The 17,863-nt window shown below is 41.2% G+C and overlaps 1 protein-coding gene across 5 annotated transcripts in view; it reads right to left on the bottom strand.

The window, feature by feature from the left end:
* plekhg4 (pleckstrin homology domain containing, family G (with RhoGef domain) member 4) overlaps positions 1-17,863 on the bottom strand; it is a 95,893-nt gene that overhangs the window by 35,896 nt on the left and 42,134 nt on the right. For 3 of the 5 annotated variants that reach the window (XM_079604742.1, XM_079604740.1, XM_079604741.1), the window contains 7 exons: positions 16,728-16,925; positions 9,940-12,904; positions 6,472-6,648; positions 6,267-6,390; positions 5,947-6,040; positions 1,065-1,151; positions 303-419 (listed from right to left, as the gene is read on the bottom strand). In XM_079604742.1, the coding sequence (XP_079460868.1) occupies positions 303-419; positions 1,065-1,151; positions 5,947-6,040; positions 6,267-6,390; positions 6,472-6,648; positions 9,940-12,667 (3,327 nt within the window). In that variant the 5' untranslated portion in view covers positions 12,668-12,904; positions 16,728-16,925. The remainder of the gene's footprint in view (positions 1-302; positions 420-1,064; positions 1,152-5,946; positions 6,041-6,266; positions 6,391-6,471; positions 6,649-9,939; positions 12,905-16,727; positions 16,926-17,863) is intronic. The other 2 variants (XM_079604743.1, XM_079604744.1) reach the window with 1 other exon arrangement.

Below are 17,863 nucleotides of genomic sequence, written 5' to 3' on the forward strand. Positions count from 1 at the left end.
AAATAGAATATTTTCTAACATTATAAATGGCTATACTGTAAATTTTGATCAATTTAATTCATCCTTGATGAATAAAAGAATTGATTTCTCTTATTTTTTATTGTGATCATTATTAATAAACACAGCAGTGGCTTATTGCTGTATTAATCTTGTGGCTTATTGCTTTATACCCGTGCCCATAATACACCATGCAATTTTTGGCAAAATCTGTCAATCTGTGAAGACTTCTGACTACAAATCGGTTAAAAAATGTATGTTGTTTATTCCAGCCTTAGTCCTAGGGATGATGATGATTTTCTCACCATTCTGAAACAGACCCAGCTGCTGTGGGAATAAGGGAAAGTGCCTTCAAACTCAGTGGGGAGTTGAGCGATGTCAACATGCTTATAGAGAGACTTCAGAGATGTCAACAACTCCACCTGACAGATGCAAAAAGAACACAGGACACAACAGTCGTCAGGTCTTAGCTTCTGCATTAAAGGGGATACATATGTATTGTAGTGCAATCATAAACACCTCAGCTATTCTAATAGCTTAGATAGATGTCTAGGCTACACTATCAGTCCAGCTGTTGTGAAATTCCCAACTGAAGCACTTTCCTACGTAGCTACAAGAGTCTATCTCTGGCAGTTTGATTTGTGTCAGGCACAAGCGGCGTCTCAGTATAGACACTTGTGTTTTAAAATAGCCATCTATTTCTAGTAACTAGGTGAAAGCCAGAATCATGTCAGAGCTGGTAGATGCTGTTTATTTCTAAGAGGATGTTAGAGGATTTCCTTTAACATTAACTAGAAACCTCACATTGTAAACTCACAACCGGTAAACTCACATTGTTCTCCAGGAACTAATGATGAACAAATGACCTCCATTTCCTCCTATATAGAGTAAAATATGGATTTACGTTTGTTTTTTATCCTTCCTGCCCTCATTAAATGCAAGTCACACTCTACAATATCACATGTGGCACATCATGCAGATATTGTCATCTGTGGTTATTGTTTGAGTGTTACCGTGGCTGTAAAGTCATGCCAAGTTACAGGTGATGGGTCATTTTTGTGCATTACCTGTATAGAAGAAGTTTTCTCCAATCGCAGAGCCAAATCTCTGTCGCCCAGCAGCAGTACTGTATGGATGCATCCCGGCATGGCTTCCTGCAGAGATTGAATAGACTATAAATCACAAACAGCACCATGAATTACACACATTTCACAGACTAATCTAGAATTCCAAGTCCTATTGATTAATACAATAATTTTATAGTCATTTATGATTGCTGAAAAAGTAATTATAAATATATATATATATATATATATATATATATATATATAAATAAATATAGCTGCAAGCAGCGATTACGGGCCCAAGCCGGTGGCACCGCCACCCTGGTGCCTTTAGTTACACTAAAGGCACCGGGCTGGCGCTGCCACCGGCTTGGGCCCTCCATCGCTGCTTGCAGCTATATTTATTTATATATATATATATATATATATATATATATATATATATATATATATAAAAAGCCGCCACCCCGTTGCCTTTCGGGTTCCTGTGCACGACGGGCAATAACGTAACCCCGCTTTGACTGTCGAGAAGAAGTCTGCTTTAGAGCTTGCATCAGTGTGAGTCTTTCTGCTCCCCTCCAAACACACACAGAAAAGGGGGGGGGGGCTGTCTGTGTGTGTGCCCTCCCTCCCTCCCCACACACACACACACACACACACACACACACACACACACACACACACACACACACACACACACACACACACACACACACAGAGAATGGCAGGGGGAACTCTGTCAGAGAGAGACAAAACCACATTCAAACCAAAATATCTGACTTCCTGTTGGTCGGAGCTAATGACTGTAAATGAGAAAGTTGTCCGGATCGATAAGCACAATTTACATACCGAGTTTTGTGACTGTAGGTAAAAATAACCCACCCACTTTAGTCAAAAGTATCTTGAAAGTAACACACTTCCTGCTGCCAGTTGGTGGCGCTATAACTTTGACTCACAATAGTCACATCCATGTGATCGCCCTCTTACAACAAACACACTGCTGAAGTTTCATCAAGATCAATAAATGTATGAAGACGTTATAACACAATGTGTTTTTCTTTTCTCGCCATAACTTCGTTTCCTCGCCACGGCCAAACCGTTCGAGATATCAAAAATCCGTCCGCAATTTACCGTCCTCAATGTCTTGACTTCATGCTGACCGAGTTTGGTGGCGATAGGATAATTTTTCTTGGACGAGTATATCAAATTCCAGGGGCATGCATTTTCATACAGCCCATAATAGCCGACTTCCTGTTGGACTGGCGTAAAACTTAGAGCACGAAAGTTGTTCGGCCCGATTAAATCTATATGTGTACCGAGTTTCATATTATTACATGCAAACGTGTTTGATATATGGACCAAGTTTTTCGGACCACGTTCAAGGGGGCGCTGTTGAGCTCCCCTGCCACGCCCGGGTACCAGCTTCAGCCCAGCCCTGATGGCCGCAGGTTCTGACCTGTGTGCAAAGTTTCAAGAGTTTTCGAGCACGTTAAGGGCCCCAAAAGTGCCCGAGAAGTCCCACACAGCAGAGAAAGGGTTAAAATAAAGCCCCCCTCCTCTCTCACACACACAGACACTGAGAGAGACTGGCAAAATTCCCATCAAATCACATTCAAACCAAAATATCTGACTTCCTGTTGGTCGGAGCTAATGACTGTAAATTAGAAAGTTGTCCGGCTCGGGGAGATAAATATAGATACCGATTTTTGTTACTGTAGGTAAAACTAATACCCCATTTTTGACTAAAGGTGGCGCTACTGAGCCCCTCCACCGCGCCCGTTTCTGAAACTTCACACATACCTAGTACCTAATAAATCTGATATGCATGTTGAGTTTCATGCAATTTGAAGCATGTTAAGAGCCTCAAATGCACCCAAAAAGAATATAACAGTTTAAAGCGTTGCCATGGCAACAGTATTTAAGATATCAATAATTCTTTCACAGGTCTACATCTGCCGTGTGTTTACATTATACACATAAAGTTTGAAGCAAATCGGGTAAAAATAAGAGGGTGAATTCAAAGCATTTTGAAAGTGACACACTTCCTGCTGCCAGTTGGTGGCGCTATAACTTTGACTCACAATAGTCACATCCATGTGATCGGCCTCTTACAGCGAACACACTGCTGAAGTTTCATCAAGATCAATTAATGTATGAGGATGTTATAACACACTTCCTGTTTCCAATATTCGCCATAAATTCGTTTCCTCGCCACGGCCAAACCGTTCGAGATATCAAAAATCCTCTCGCAATTTATCATCCTCCATGTCTTGACTTCATGCACACCGAGTTTCGTGGTGATTGGTTGAATCGTCTAGGAGGAGTATTTTAAATTCCATTGCATGTGTTTTTTAAACTACGCCAAATAGCCGACTTCCTGTTGGGCTGGGGTAAAAAGTCAGAGCACGAAGGATATATGAACCGATGAGATCTATAAGTGTACCGAGTTTCATATTATTACACGCAAGCGTGTTTGATTTATGGACCAAGTTTTCGGACCGCGTTCCAGGGGGCGCTGTCGAGCCCCCCTGCCACGCCCGGGTCCCAGCTTCAGTCCGGCTCTAATGGCCGCGGGTTCTGACATTTGTGCAAAGTTTCAAGAGTTTTTGAGCACGTTAAGGCCCCCAAAAGTGCCCAAAAGGTAGTAATATAATAATAATAAATAATAATAAATAATAAATAATAAAGAAGAATAATCCGAAGGAAAACAATAGGGCCTTCGCCTTTTCAAGGCTTGGGCCCTAATTATTGAATGCGAGCTTATACACAAGAGAGAAGCCTGTCATTTTGTGACGAGTTTTTTATGAGGTAAAAAAAAAAGTAAGATGTAGAAATGTGTCAGGATCAATCTTTTACAATAAGATCGATAACACCTTGAAAATAGACAGGTGAATTGTCATTTACCTATGCATTTATGTCATTGAACAAAAGTTTTTAAAGGTTACATAACCTAGCAGACACTTTTCTGTCATGTGCCCCAAAAACCACAATAAAAGCCTTCTGTCAGTGAATGTACCATAACAAAAGATCAGAAAAACAACATTGTAAAAACAGACCAGAGAAGTCTATTATGCCTTTTGAGAGCTGTTTTAGTCTGTTTCCTTGTACGTCATCATGCATACTGATCATGCACACATTATCGTGCCATCACAGCCACATCAGAACAGAAGGAAAAGAAAATCTCTGCTGGAATGAAACAATAGCATATTTACTGAGGAATGTTCCAGAAACATCAACAACCGCTTCAGGGCTGAGAGTATTTACTGCTGATATTTATTGCCTACTTACTGAACCACTGCAGTTTTATTTTCCACTTTGCATTTTGAGTGTATTAAAATCATGAATATATTGTGAGACTGGCTCTGGTTTTATGTTGTTGTGAATTAAAGGGTGTCTTAACCAAGGTGTTACTATATTGTTGTGTGAATTAGTTTATGAAAAAAATTAATTCCTTGGTTGGCCATGGTTCAAACATATGTATTTGAATACAGAGGCCTGATGGAAAAGTGTAATTGTCAGCTCAAAAGGACATCTATAATGGAATGATAGTATCAGTGGAGGGAGGAGAGCATGTGTCTGTTCCCTGAGGGCCGGTCACTAAGCTACTGCATTCATTCAGAAAGACCTCATCTGTCAGTGTTAGCACTGACCCTGAATACACTGAAGGGCATTCAAACACGTGACATTCACATAGTTTAGCAGTACATCATCAAGAATCTCTTATACTTTCAGTAAAGCCACCTTTTCCACAAGACAGCACATGTATGCTGTCTATCATGGATTACAGATACAGATGGAAGATCAAAGAAATGAGAAAAAATAAACCACGCAAAGGTCATATGGAGAATTTCTGCAGCTGTTTTAAACCTCAAATGAGTTCATAAAGACAATGAAAAGCTCTCACGGAGGACCTGTGCTACTCAAAACAACATTGTCATTAAAAGCATTCATCAATTTTACTTTTATATTGCTGATATTTATCTCTCTCTATCTCACTCAGGATGTTTAAATGGTGAAGTCAGCATTGGCACATCCTCAGTCTGTCAAAGTAGACCAGGTTTTTGGCAGAAGAAGAAAGCAGCATTAATCTGCATTAAGGTCTAGAACACAAACTCAGTATGGAGTCACTTCCATTAAATGTGCTCAGGGATCATGTTCCTGCAGTTACTCTGAGCATTACTTACTGGTTTCCTCACATCACTCATGTAAATGACTGGTGAGGTGATTCTTCTAAAGATGAGATAAGCCATCTACTCTCCATAAACACTAAAAGAAAAATGTATAATGAAATCTGACTGGATATGACGCCTGTGTTCTCTACTGCCACCTTGGTCAGGCCACTGTTGTAAAAGAGTAACCTTTAACCATTGAGATAAGAGCTCAATAATAGTAAATAACTACTAACAAGCAACAATCAGAAGTTGATGCATTCTACAAAATAACCAATCCCAGATGAGGAAAAGAAACCCAAAGACATCGCCCTCTCTCTACTAATCTCGTGTGAGCATGTCCTATTGTGTAATTGTGTGTGAATGCAACTATTTATTTCCACAGCCGGGAAATCACATTATATTTATAATGTGCTGCTTTTCGCCTTGTTTAGCCAATAATGACTGATTCTATCGATGAAAACTCTTCTCAAAGGATTACTTTAGTTTAGTCAGCTCTTCTGAATTGCTCAGTAGCAGATGTCTGGTTGGAAGTTAGATTTAAATATCAAGATTTATGGCAAGTTTGCATTACCATTCAGTTTTGAATAAAGTATGAGAAAGGAAACGCCTAGAGGATGTAAACTGTATGTGACAGTTCTATCTGTGTAGGATATGAACAAATGGTAGACTGGATATGTGTGTTACTACAAATTATACGGTCATGGTGTTCGTACCTGGAGGATGTTGAAGGCTTTAAAGAGGGCGGGGACAGGAGAACACTTGCGGGCATCCACCAGGACAGTCAGTCCCAAAGCACTAACTTCCTTCCTGAGAGTCAAATCAAGGCCATGTGTTTGATGAAGGAAAGGTAAATAAAATAACATATCAATGGTTTATTGTTCTAAATGAATGAATCTTAGATTATAATAACAATATAAAAAAAAAATCTGTATTTTTTATCAAATATATACAGCCTTGGTGAGCATAAGAGACTTCTTTAAAAAAAATAAAAAAAACTTATTGATCCAAACATTTTAAACGGCAGTGTGTGTACCTGAGTGTACTGAAGAAGTAGACCATGATCCGGACCAGCTCTCCACTGTTGCAGTTTGGATTCAACCAGATAGTGTTTCTCATTGTCACGGTCACAAGAGCATGGCCTGATTTATCTCTTGTTCCTAAAATTCATTTTAAAAGTTAAGCTTTTGGATTATATTGATGGCAGGACCATATTAATGGCATTAGAAGCAGTCCCTCACCAGGGAGGCAGAGCACTCCTGAGTTCAGGACATCAGGATTGATGTCATGCGCCTCACTCTGGACAGGCTGGGTCCTCTGGGAGATGGGCGGCAGTGGTGGATGAACTGCTGAGGGGTCTTCACTCTGGGTTTTAGCAGACAGGTGGCAAACAATGTGGTCTAATTCCTGACTGGATGCTGGAATATGAAAATCGGTTGGAGTTATTTCAACACAAAAAACACGCACGCACACACACACACACACACACAGACACACACACACACACACCTAAATGTAAACAAAGAAACAGTTCAGTTTACAACACTGACAAGTCAATCTACAATTAGTCTTATCATTAAAGACAATAATGCATCACTTCAGTCTTCTTTAGAAAGTTCACAGATAACCTTGATATGATCAGTTGAGGTGAGTGTTTACTGCAATGTTTGATCACTCAGTATCAAAATTGATTTCACCGAGATTCTTACTCGCTGAATATATACAGCACAGCTTACAGATGGTTGACTTGGTAACTTAATTTGGCTCTAAACCTCCAAAAAAAGGGGGAAAAAAAGCTAAATCTCTGGGTCATGAAACATCAATCTATTTAGACTCTGAACAAAGCCAGCAGACCCACATTCTCTGAATCCCCCACTAACAAACAGCAATGTAGAAACGGTTGAACTGAGTGTAAGCATTTGCCCAATCTGTACCATTATGCAGCTCAAACAAGCACACTCCTAGCTAATTTAAAGCATTCCAGGTATCATCCTGTGCGTCATTCCATAGGGCGGCTTGGATCTGTGCCCCATATACCAGACAGCGTGATAGGGCTCAGAGATAACCAGAGATCAGCTTCCGACAGTCATAAAACTAAAGTTTTGCTTCGCTGCACTGCCACGCACTGTTGGTGCTGTGCAGAAAATAGATACTGAGATCAAAAACAGATGAGATGGAGTCCTGGGAATTTCAGCACTCGTAAAACAGCTTGCACAAGGACAAGAAAAACATGTATTAATTGCTCTGAAGCATAATCTGGCTGAGATTGCTATATTTCAGAAGGGATTTGAGCTGGAACAGTTGAGGTTAGCTTCTGAGGAAAGAAATATAAACAATGGAATGTTCTTCTTCAGTTAGGTACGATAGATAAGCTACGATAAATTTGACAAATAAGACAACAATAGGGTTTTTACCCCTACTTTCTCTTTGCTTTCTCTCTGTCTCCTTGTCTACCCAACATCCTCCTCGCCAGAGAGTACTCACATTGAGGAAGTAGACTATATGAGCCCCCCTCGAGCTGAGCTGAGTGCTACCCCAGACAGGGCAGAGCACAGAGGGTCTTGGCTTCACACTCTCTCACCACAGTCTGGAGTTCAGTCTGGCCATGGGCCATACCCTTCAGTGATTATTCTTCATGCATTTATTCTCCTTTCTATCTGATTATCTTTTCTTTCTGATGTAATACCCTGAATAGTCGGACCATTAGAGACACCTCTAAAACATGCAATTTAAACAGAATAAATGTCCATACAGCAGACACATTTATTATTTTTATTGTAATAGAATGTCTGTGATTTTGTGCCGTCATATGGTCTGGCCAATCAGTCACAAATTAAATGTTGCTCACTTGTAGAAACTTATGAGAAACTCTTGTAGAGCTTATCCATACTATCATCTAGTCTTTAGTCTTCCATCTGCCCAGCTCATCAGCTCTCTCTTTCACAGACTGAATTCTCATCAAAGTCTCTACTGCTTTTCAAGAGGTTTTATAGGTCTTAGAGAATCATTGTCCAAAGGTAATTTTCCTTTCAAAACTAAAAATACACCCAGCAAACTGCTGACACTGAAGATTTGAGGTTTTACTTTTTAAATTTGAGTCATTACAAAACCGAAGAGCAGACTGAATCTTATTCACTTGAAACAATGGATTAAGAGTAGTATAAACATCTAAAATCCTCTGAAAAATTGAAAAATTACTAAAAGAAAAAAATGAAAACAAAGATAAGCAGATAAGCTTACTTTTAGCGTGTATAGAGGTAATAGCCATAGTAGCCTTGCTGTAGTATTGAAACTCAAAAAATGTTTAAGGTTTGTGAACCACCCACTAAGAGAGAAAGAATCAGATCTATCATAGTCAAACTACCACAACAAACACACCATCATTTCTTCTTTCTGCTGTTCCTATCTTCAAAGCAGTGCACCACCCCACCCCCACCCCGTTCTCCATTACTTAAACACTCCATCTATTACCCCTGAACACACTCACACACTAAAACATCCCCCTCTGCTTACCCCCTGCAATTTCAGAGGTCCCACAGCAGGGATTGTGTTCAGGCCCACCCACATCACCTCATCTCATATATCTTTCTTCACACCTGTACCACACCTGGGCCAGGTGAGCACATCCAAAGCAACCAAATCCTCTGGATGAAGAGGAAGTGGGACACTGACAGCAACCTGTTGATGTGAAGGACTAATAAACAATATGGCAGATGATTGTTCAAAACAACTTTTTGGAAAAAATTAAATAAAATGTAGGCTATAGGCCTATTAATGTGCAGACAAGCAGCTCCTGATCACACATAAAACACAATTCATCCGATATCAGCTTTACTCACTGCAACAGATGTCCTAAAATAGTTTAATCCAACCAAATGCAGGATTGAGTTACTAAAGTACACAAAGCCGAAATCCTGCACATAACCCAGGCTTCTCTTCAGCTGTTTCCTTTAGCAGTTCAGATGTGAAATGCTGTCTATCTTGGACAGTGTTCAGTGGAATTAATGTGTGTCTAAATTTGAAAACAAACTGTCTAGAGGCCGGAATATGACCTGCTACAAAGCAAATCCTTGTAAAGTGCCCAGTCTAAGTAAAACCAGAGCCTTGCATGCTTTTCTTTCAGCCTGAAGAGAAAAGCAGCTCTATCAGGTCATAGCATGGGCCATTTGAGAGCCATTTGTAACTTGTCAGAGGCCTGAATGTCGAAACGCCGGAGCTACTCTGCTAATCTAGAGTAAATATACTAGGTGGACACGGCAATGAATGAATGATGAAAAAATGACTCACAAGTCACTATGGTGAACAACTGCTACAAACCATGGAAACCGTTTGTGAAGTAGAACACAATTCATACATGAAACACCATTAAAAGAAGCTAAAAGTGAATAATAGAGGGGATTATAAGTGAACACAATTAAAATATAGTTACAAAAGTGATAAAATATGAGGAAGAGGATGAAACTGTGAAAGTGAATGAATGGAATGAATAAAGAAGAGGAGAAGGGAGAGAAGTAGGTTCTTCATCAGCTGAGACAGTGGAAGAAGTCTTTAGACGCATCTGAAACAGTTCAGAGCTTAGATGCATCTGTAAAGATGAAGAAACGGGGATGGAAAACGAATGGAAGGGGAAAGTGGGAGGAGTTTAAAGGGAAATAAGGCTATGAATAAAGTAAAGGTGAGCGGGATGGACTTTTCAAAGATGACTCTACCTTGTTCTTCCTGCTGATGGTAATGGGACTCCATGTCTGCTTGCTGCTGATGCTCTGCTGGAGAGCCATTCACAGAGGAAGTAACCTCATCCTCTTGCCTCTCCTCCTTTCCCCCCTTTCTCTCCTCCTCCTTTGTTTTTTGCCCTTCTCGTACGGTGGTAGGTGTGTCCTGAGTGTGCATATGTCCATTTGTGTTTGGCAAATCTGAGGCTAGATCAAGGACTTGAGTGCATGCTGACTGGACTCTATTTTCAGAATAGTTGGTCACTATGGCCTCCTGCTCACTCACAGTATTGGCCTTGGTCTCCTCTTCCTCCACCCCTTGCTCTTTAACATTGGTTTGTTTCTTCTCAATCTCATCTGTTCCTACAGAGAAGCTGCCCTCCTCCTGAACTCGAACGTCGGAGTCAGACTTGGGCGTGGTATCTACCAGACCTGTTTGAGCAGTCTCGACTTCCTCTGCCCTACCAACTGCTTCTAATTCATTCTCTGTCTTGCTTTCCAACACTCTAATGCTTTTCTTTTCTACTGTTTTTGCCTCCTTACAAGGCGAATTTCCCGCTACATCTCTTTCTGCACGTTCTTCCTTTGTCTGGAGTTCCACCTCTGTCTCGTTGTTTCTGTCCTCACGGGATTCTGTCCTCACCTGACCTTGTGAAATGAGCGTAACCGGATCCTCCCCAGGCGCTGTGGTGACAGAGGCCAAGGCTACCTGGTCGCTTTGCGGAGCAGCCGAAACAAGCCCACCTTCTTCCTCTGCACTGGGACTACAATCACCATCAGATTCATTCTTGTCATGGCTACTGTTACTTAATGTCTTATGGTTCTTTTTTACGGCAATAAGATCATGAACTTTCTCAGGTGGTGTATGAATGTGTGTGTGTATCTGACATGGGCTGTGATCTGTTTGCTCAGTCTGATTCTGTAAAGACACACTGATAGCTTGAGGCTCAGAGACTGACACTCCACTGTTCTGCAGATCACAAGTGCCTTCCAGGCCACAATCACCTCTCATCTGCTCAGATTTAGATCTGACTTCTGCTTCTGCAGCAGGATCAGACTCAAAGAGTTCAATATTATCCAAATAAACTTGTTCTGAGTTTTTAGTCTCTAAATTACCAGCTAACATTCCATTCTCTGGGTGTGATGTACCAGTTACTTCGCTGTGTGGTTGCGCCATGTCGACTGTTTTGCTGTTTGGTTGTGATGTTCTTAGTGGCATTTTGTATAGATTTGATGTGTTGAGTGGTTTGCTGTCTGGTGGAGATATGATATCACATTCTAGTTGTGATGTGTCACATCGTTGGTTATCTGGTTGTGATGTGCTAAATAGTTTGCTGTCTAGCTGAGTTGTGCTTACTGGTTTACCATCTGGTTGTGATGACTTGACTTGCTCAATGACTAATTGTGACATGCTGACTAAATTACTGTCTAGCTGACATATGCTTACTGGTTCAACTTCTGATTGTGATGTCCTGACTGGCTCATTGACTAGCTGAGACATGCTGTCTGGTTGTGATGTGCTGACTACTTTGCTCTCAAGTTGTGATATGGATAGTGGTTTAAGGTCTGGTTGTGATGTCTTGATTGGCTCACTGACTAGTTGTGATGAGCTGTCTAGTTTCCTGTCAGATTGTGATGTCTTGATTGGCTCAATGACTAGTTGTGATGAGCTGTCTAGTTTCCTGTCAGGTTGTGATGTCTTGATTGGCTCACTGACTAGTTGTGATGTGCTGTCTAGTTTGCTGTCAGGTTGTGATGTCTTGATTGGCTCACTGACTAGTTGTGATGTGCTGTCTAGTTTGCTGTCAGGTTGTGATGTCTTGATTGGCTCACTGACTAGTTGTGATGTGCTGTCTAGTTTGCTGTCAGGTTGTGATGTGCTGATGACACTGTTGTCTAGTGATATGACGGCTGGTTTACTGTCTGTTTGTGTTGACATATCAGATAGTGGAGCAGCATCACAATCGGACATCTCTCTCTCAGACTCATGCTCAGACACACGGTCACAGGAGGTTGTACCTGCAGCAGATGTGGGCTTAGACTCGTCCACCTGCTGGAGCGGACGCTCTGCCTCTGCAAGAGCAGTGGGGGTTAAGATCACAGATTGGTAGGCATCACTCAGGTTTTCCTCAATCAGCATGGCACACACCATGCTCTGTGAGCATGCACCATTCTTCAAAAGACTCTCCTCTGGTTTGGCTTTAGGCTGAGTAGAACCAGCAGTCTGTGGTTTATATAGATTTCTATAGTTCATACTAATGGCTTGAGTGAGAGAGCCTTTCTGTGGGGAAAAGCGTGGTAAGGAGATATCGGCTAGCTCCACATACTCCCCCTCTGAATCCTCTGCTGTGCTGCTAGAGCTCCGCCCACTGCTATCTTTATGGATCTCACTGAGAGCAGGGAGGAGCTTAACCCCCTTGCTCTGACAGTCCATCTCCCCTGATTGGTCTTTGGAAGTGTCAATAAAAATCCTACATCGTATGTCCTCAGGGTTGTCTTCTTGATCTATGTCAGAGTCCCTTCCCTCTGTGTCTGAAACTTCCTTGGCCATTCCTCTACTTCCGCCTTGTTCTGTAACTTTAGAAGGTCTGCTGATAAACTCTGGGTGAACAATATCCTCCCATGGTACCCTAAAAATGTCATTATCCGCTGATAAAAGACAGTGTTCCAGGGCGGCTCTTCTGACTACAGTCCTCTCTCGGTTGATGGACTCCAGCCAGTCCATGGTGAATAGAGAGGTGTATGCTAGCTTCGGTACAGTAAGCTCCTCCACATGCTGCCCACTAACTGCAAGACACTTCACTGTGATGCGCGGGGGGCTTTTGGGTGTTGGCGTCACCTGCAAGTAGAAGTCGCTGGGCCGTAACACACGCCAGTCCAAAGAGGAGAGCTGGATTATGACCTTCTCATGAACACACAGTGGCCAGCCTTCATGACGAAAAAGGTAACCACAGTATGGAAACTGTAGAGAGAGGAGAGAGGGAACAACCAGTCAGGCAATCAATCAAGGTTAATTGAACTGTTGTCAGTTCTATAGAAATACTCGCAGGACACATTTCAGCTTTCTTAGGAAAAAAATGCATTCCAAATTTCAATATACTGCAATAAAAATCTAACAAAAGAGAGATCTAGAGGCAGGATTCTGTCAATGGGTCATCCAGCTAAATTATTATATTTGCCACATATAATTTTCAGGACTTTAAAACATGAAGAAAAGAAAAAAGTGGCAATTAATGTTTTCCATTTTTCTCCTTTCTAAGTGCACAAAGTGACATGAGATAACTGGTTTGTCTTCCATTTTTCCTCAAGACAATAAGAAAATGAATATAGTCTCAGAACATCTGAACATCTATGTTTGTATGCATGTATCAATGGCTTGCTCAATGGGGATTTTAAGGGAAAACATGTATTGCAAAAAATAAAATGCATGCAATACATTTTTATTAACTAATGATAAACTAAATACAATTAAAGCTTCATAAAAAAAAACATGTCAACAATATGTCACTTTCACCATGTTTTTAAAATGCCATTTAATTAACAGTGAATAATGCAGATAATAAGATCACAGGGATTTAAAGTGGACAGGGATTATAAGAGATTCTTTCTTGTTGAATCCGGATGCTTCTAGATGATTCACTAAGACAGTTTGGACAATAGGCCCCTTTATTGTAATTCAATTTTAGTGAGAAGGCCCTGCAGTCTCTCTGTACCCCGTTTCATTCATTTGAAAGAATTTTACAAAGGAAGTGTACAGGGACACTAAAGAAGGAGAAAATAGCCTTGGAGTCCCGAAACAACTCCACGGTTCAGTGTTTCTTCCTATATGCTTTGACAGTCATGTCGGACAGACTGTAATACTGACTGGCTCTGTGTAACTTGATGCAAATGTGCTTTTGGATATACCAGTGATGAAATGAATATTCTGCTCAAGTTTACTACGGTCTGCTGAAAATGACCCGCTTCCTTTGAAAGGAAGAGCAGGGCAAGGGAGGAAGGAGGGTTGAATGTCCTTGCGCCGAGGGTAGGGGTGGGGGGTGAAAGGGCTTTTTATTCACAGACCTCTCAGTTTAAGCTTCTGTTTCCCATTATTATATTCTCATTCACCTTCAAGCTGCAGCCCCCACCTACACAGAGAAATAGACAGACCTGGAGATACTCCACTGACCCCAGGTGCAGCAAGCAGTCATGGACAAGTTCCCACAGGGTTCACAAGAGCATAAATGCACATATTGACACAAACACGCACACAAACTACAACAAACAAGACACTAAAAGGGGGTATACTGGTAGGGGTCCTGTTAAAGGGTCTATTTTGCAATTGTGCACCTGAAAAAAGACCCGTTCTCCATTGGGGACTTTCATTGACTTTCAGTCATGAAATTCCACCAATATTCCTTTGTGTGAGTGTGCAGAGCAGGCCTGATAATTGTGGTTATAATTGTGAGGACTCTCTGTTGTCAGAAACAACAGACAAATCATAAAGCACGTTTACATGGACTTAGTATAAACCAAAATTCACCTTTTCAAAGTGTCATATAAAGACATCAACCAAAATTCTAAAAGTAAAATTTGTGTGAAGCGGACTAACAGGCTTAAATTATCTACGACTGTAGCTGTAGCTCGATTATTACAGCATGTGTACATAAATTAGTCTAAGCAGATCTTTTCAGCAACATGAGATTGAGTCCGGCTTTTGTTATTTCCCGATAGCCATCTCCCCATTGCTTCCTGTCTCTCCTTGTCACTCAAAGTCAAGAATGCTGTGAGTGTAGCATATGGGGGTGTCACAAAGAAAACTGTAACTAAGGAACAAGAAGCTGAAGTCGAGTGTAAAGAACATGTGTGTGTAGACAGCTGTGTAGAGCATGTGAATGTGCCTCTCTTTGCTGATCTGGCTGCGAAGGATCAGAACTTCTGGGGGCTTCTTCTCAAATAACCAAAACATGAACCAATAACACAAACATTCTGGCCAACAGGCTTGCCGAGCCTTTTGTTTTAACATACACGTGTATGTGTGTTCTGGGTACACCCTCATAATGACTAATGATGAGTGGGGTCTCAGCTAACAAAACATGACACGGAAGAGGACATGACAAAACACAACAAGAGGCCAGCAAAGAAACTAACAAAATATGGCTGCAAATGTTAGGCTGAGATAAAATAGCAGAATGATTAAAGCAGTGAGTAAGAGACAGAACAGAGAGTAAGAGAAGAAAAGAATGAAGGGGAAATGTGTCACTCACACATGCATTCTCTGTTGAATGCATGTGAAAGCATGTCTATAAAATTTATTAGAGGTTGACTAAATATAATTTATACAGACTCATCTACACCGATAACCGATTTCTGGTTATCAGGTTATATCGGTTATCGGTAATAATCCACACCAATTTCCCGGTTCCCGGTTTCGGGTTATCTGGTTATATCGGTTATCGTAATAATCCACACCAATTTCCCAGTTCCCGATTTCTGGTTATATCAGTTATCGTAATAATCCACACCAATTTCTCGGTTCCCGATTTCCTGTTTATGGTGGGAGCAGCTGAGAAGGGTCTGCTGTCATTGCACAGTACGAGAGCAGCCTCTAGAGATGAAATAAAAACTATCACTGTTGACATGTGATGCTACACTCAGCACTGAGCAGAATACATCAGATCTGTATTTAAAGCCTCGACAATGAAAAGTTAAGTACACAGTACTCTGTCTACAGAACACAGAGTCATATTTTAAAATTATTAATTTGTTGACTAGATGCTGCATTAGTAGAGAACAGTGCCAACAAGGCTTGAGAGGACGTTAACATTAGTAGGCTGCCTCAAACGATTAGAACAAATGTGACAAAAATACATGCTAAAACAAGTTTAAATGTCATGATTGTCAAGGTCTAATTGCATTAAGCGAGGGACACACCAAGCTGACGTCAAAGAACTAGCAGGCGACAAAAAAACGACGGTGTTGTTGCCTCGCGTTGGCTGTGTCTGGACCAAAAAGCTGCACTTGAACACACAGCACAAACAACAGCAGGTATCAATAGTTAATATTTCGTCATTCAAAAGGAGAAACCGAAACAAGGATATACGAGATATGCGAAACATGAACAAAGCAGCGTTTGCTTGTCATTTTGAATATCAGTTATGTTGATAACTTTCTTAATTTTAAGCGGCTCATGTTAATGTTTAAGCGGCTTATTAAATTATTCATATTTTGGAATGCTCGGATAGGATAACATAACATTAGATCAGCCCTCTGTCTGTGCCGTCTTCTCGTGCAATGACTCGTTCACTAAATTGAACATCCAATAAGTGTTTCCACTCTCACCGACGGCCCCGACATGCTGAATCGGGCAAACTGTGATCCTGAAGAGAACTAATGTGTGGAACACACTTGCATGCTCGCCGACGACCCGACGTCATGTGTCCCAGCCCATAGTTTATATCCAACTGAGCATGTGTATGCATTCCATAGCTAGCTGTTGCATATTTAAAGCTAGTAATGTGAGAATGCCAATTAATATGTTCATGCAGCTGAGAGGAACTTATAAAAAAAACAGTAACGCATTTGATTTCATTTAAAAATACAATTTGCTGGCAGGTACTGCGCAACTTAGTTATCGTTACCAGTAAAATAGACTTCCTGGAGGGTCACTGTCATGGAGAGTTTAGCTTCAATCCTGATAAAACACACCTGCCTAAAACTTTCTAGTAATCCTGAAGACCTTGATCAGAGTGTTCAGTTGAGTTTTAGCAGGGTTAGAATGAATGAAAGCAAACTTCAAGACTCACGCATGCATCTTGTTGAATATTCTGAAGGATGTGTTTAGCAGGCACCAGGAAGTCAATGATGTAGCGCAGCCCGTCCCCACGGTATGTTGTCTCGACCACGTCCAAAACCTGGCATAGCACGGTGGCCGCAGTGGCTTCAAATGGAGGGTAGAGAGCAGAGAGTGTGCTCTGGATACAGCTGTCCAGAGATTCAGAGTCCTGCGGAGAAACAAACAAACACTCAGAAAAAGCACTAAAAACCTTCTTTACATTTCAACTAGCCTCTCTCAACATTAAGACCTAAATACTAAATACTATTAATTTTTTTGTTACTAATACAAACGATGAGAATGCTAGATGACCTCAATTGGGCAACAGAACATCCTAATGGCATGAAACACAAAATGCTGCCCATCAAACAGCAAAATGGTATTAAGTCCTACACAGACACATTGATTGACACACTCTTAGGAAGTGAATCACCCAAGCCTGGTGTAGTCTGTCAACAGACAGACCCAGCTTTCTTTCTGCAGCGTCCACACGTGTCCTGAAAGCAGCTGATCACAATCCCTGGTGGTCTCCATCAAGCGCCTTTCACTCAGAGAAGTTCAGAGAAGAACAGCGGCCGACGGTGAAACCTGACTCTTAAAGCCAGTGCAGGGAGCGACCAAAATGCTGCTAAAAATATCAGCTGCTCCAGCCACAATTTAGGAAAAAGGCCTCTAGTCTAACTTTACTGTCTATTTGCTCTTCATAAGCATGATCTCTTCCTCTGCCATTCACTTATTTGAGGTTGAGTTTGGGTGATAAATGCATTAATTAATCCTGCAAAGAAATGGTGAAAATGTTTGTAGAGTCCATCCATCTTGTTCACTGCATGTCATATCACGTCTGCAACAGAAACGAGCACCACTAACTTTCTTGAAAAAATTAAGCGGGCTCACCGTAATCAGTGTTCGAGCATTTCTTTGTAAATAAAGATTACGTTCACTGCAAATACTATAGTAGTCTACCGTCAATCTCCCACTATCATCTCAACCAACAATCATGTCAGTGCTCGCTGGGCTAACATGCGTCAATCTCCCACTATCATCTCAACCAACAATCATGTCAGTGCTCGCTGGGCTAACATGCAGGCAAGTTCACCTAAAATCTTA

The sequence above is a fragment of the Phoxinus phoxinus genome (assembly GCF_949152265.1).
Source record: "Phoxinus phoxinus genome assembly, chromosome: 2".
In the NCBI taxonomy this organism is placed as follows: Eukaryota; Metazoa; Chordata; class Actinopteri; order Cypriniformes; family Leuciscidae; genus Phoxinus; species Phoxinus phoxinus.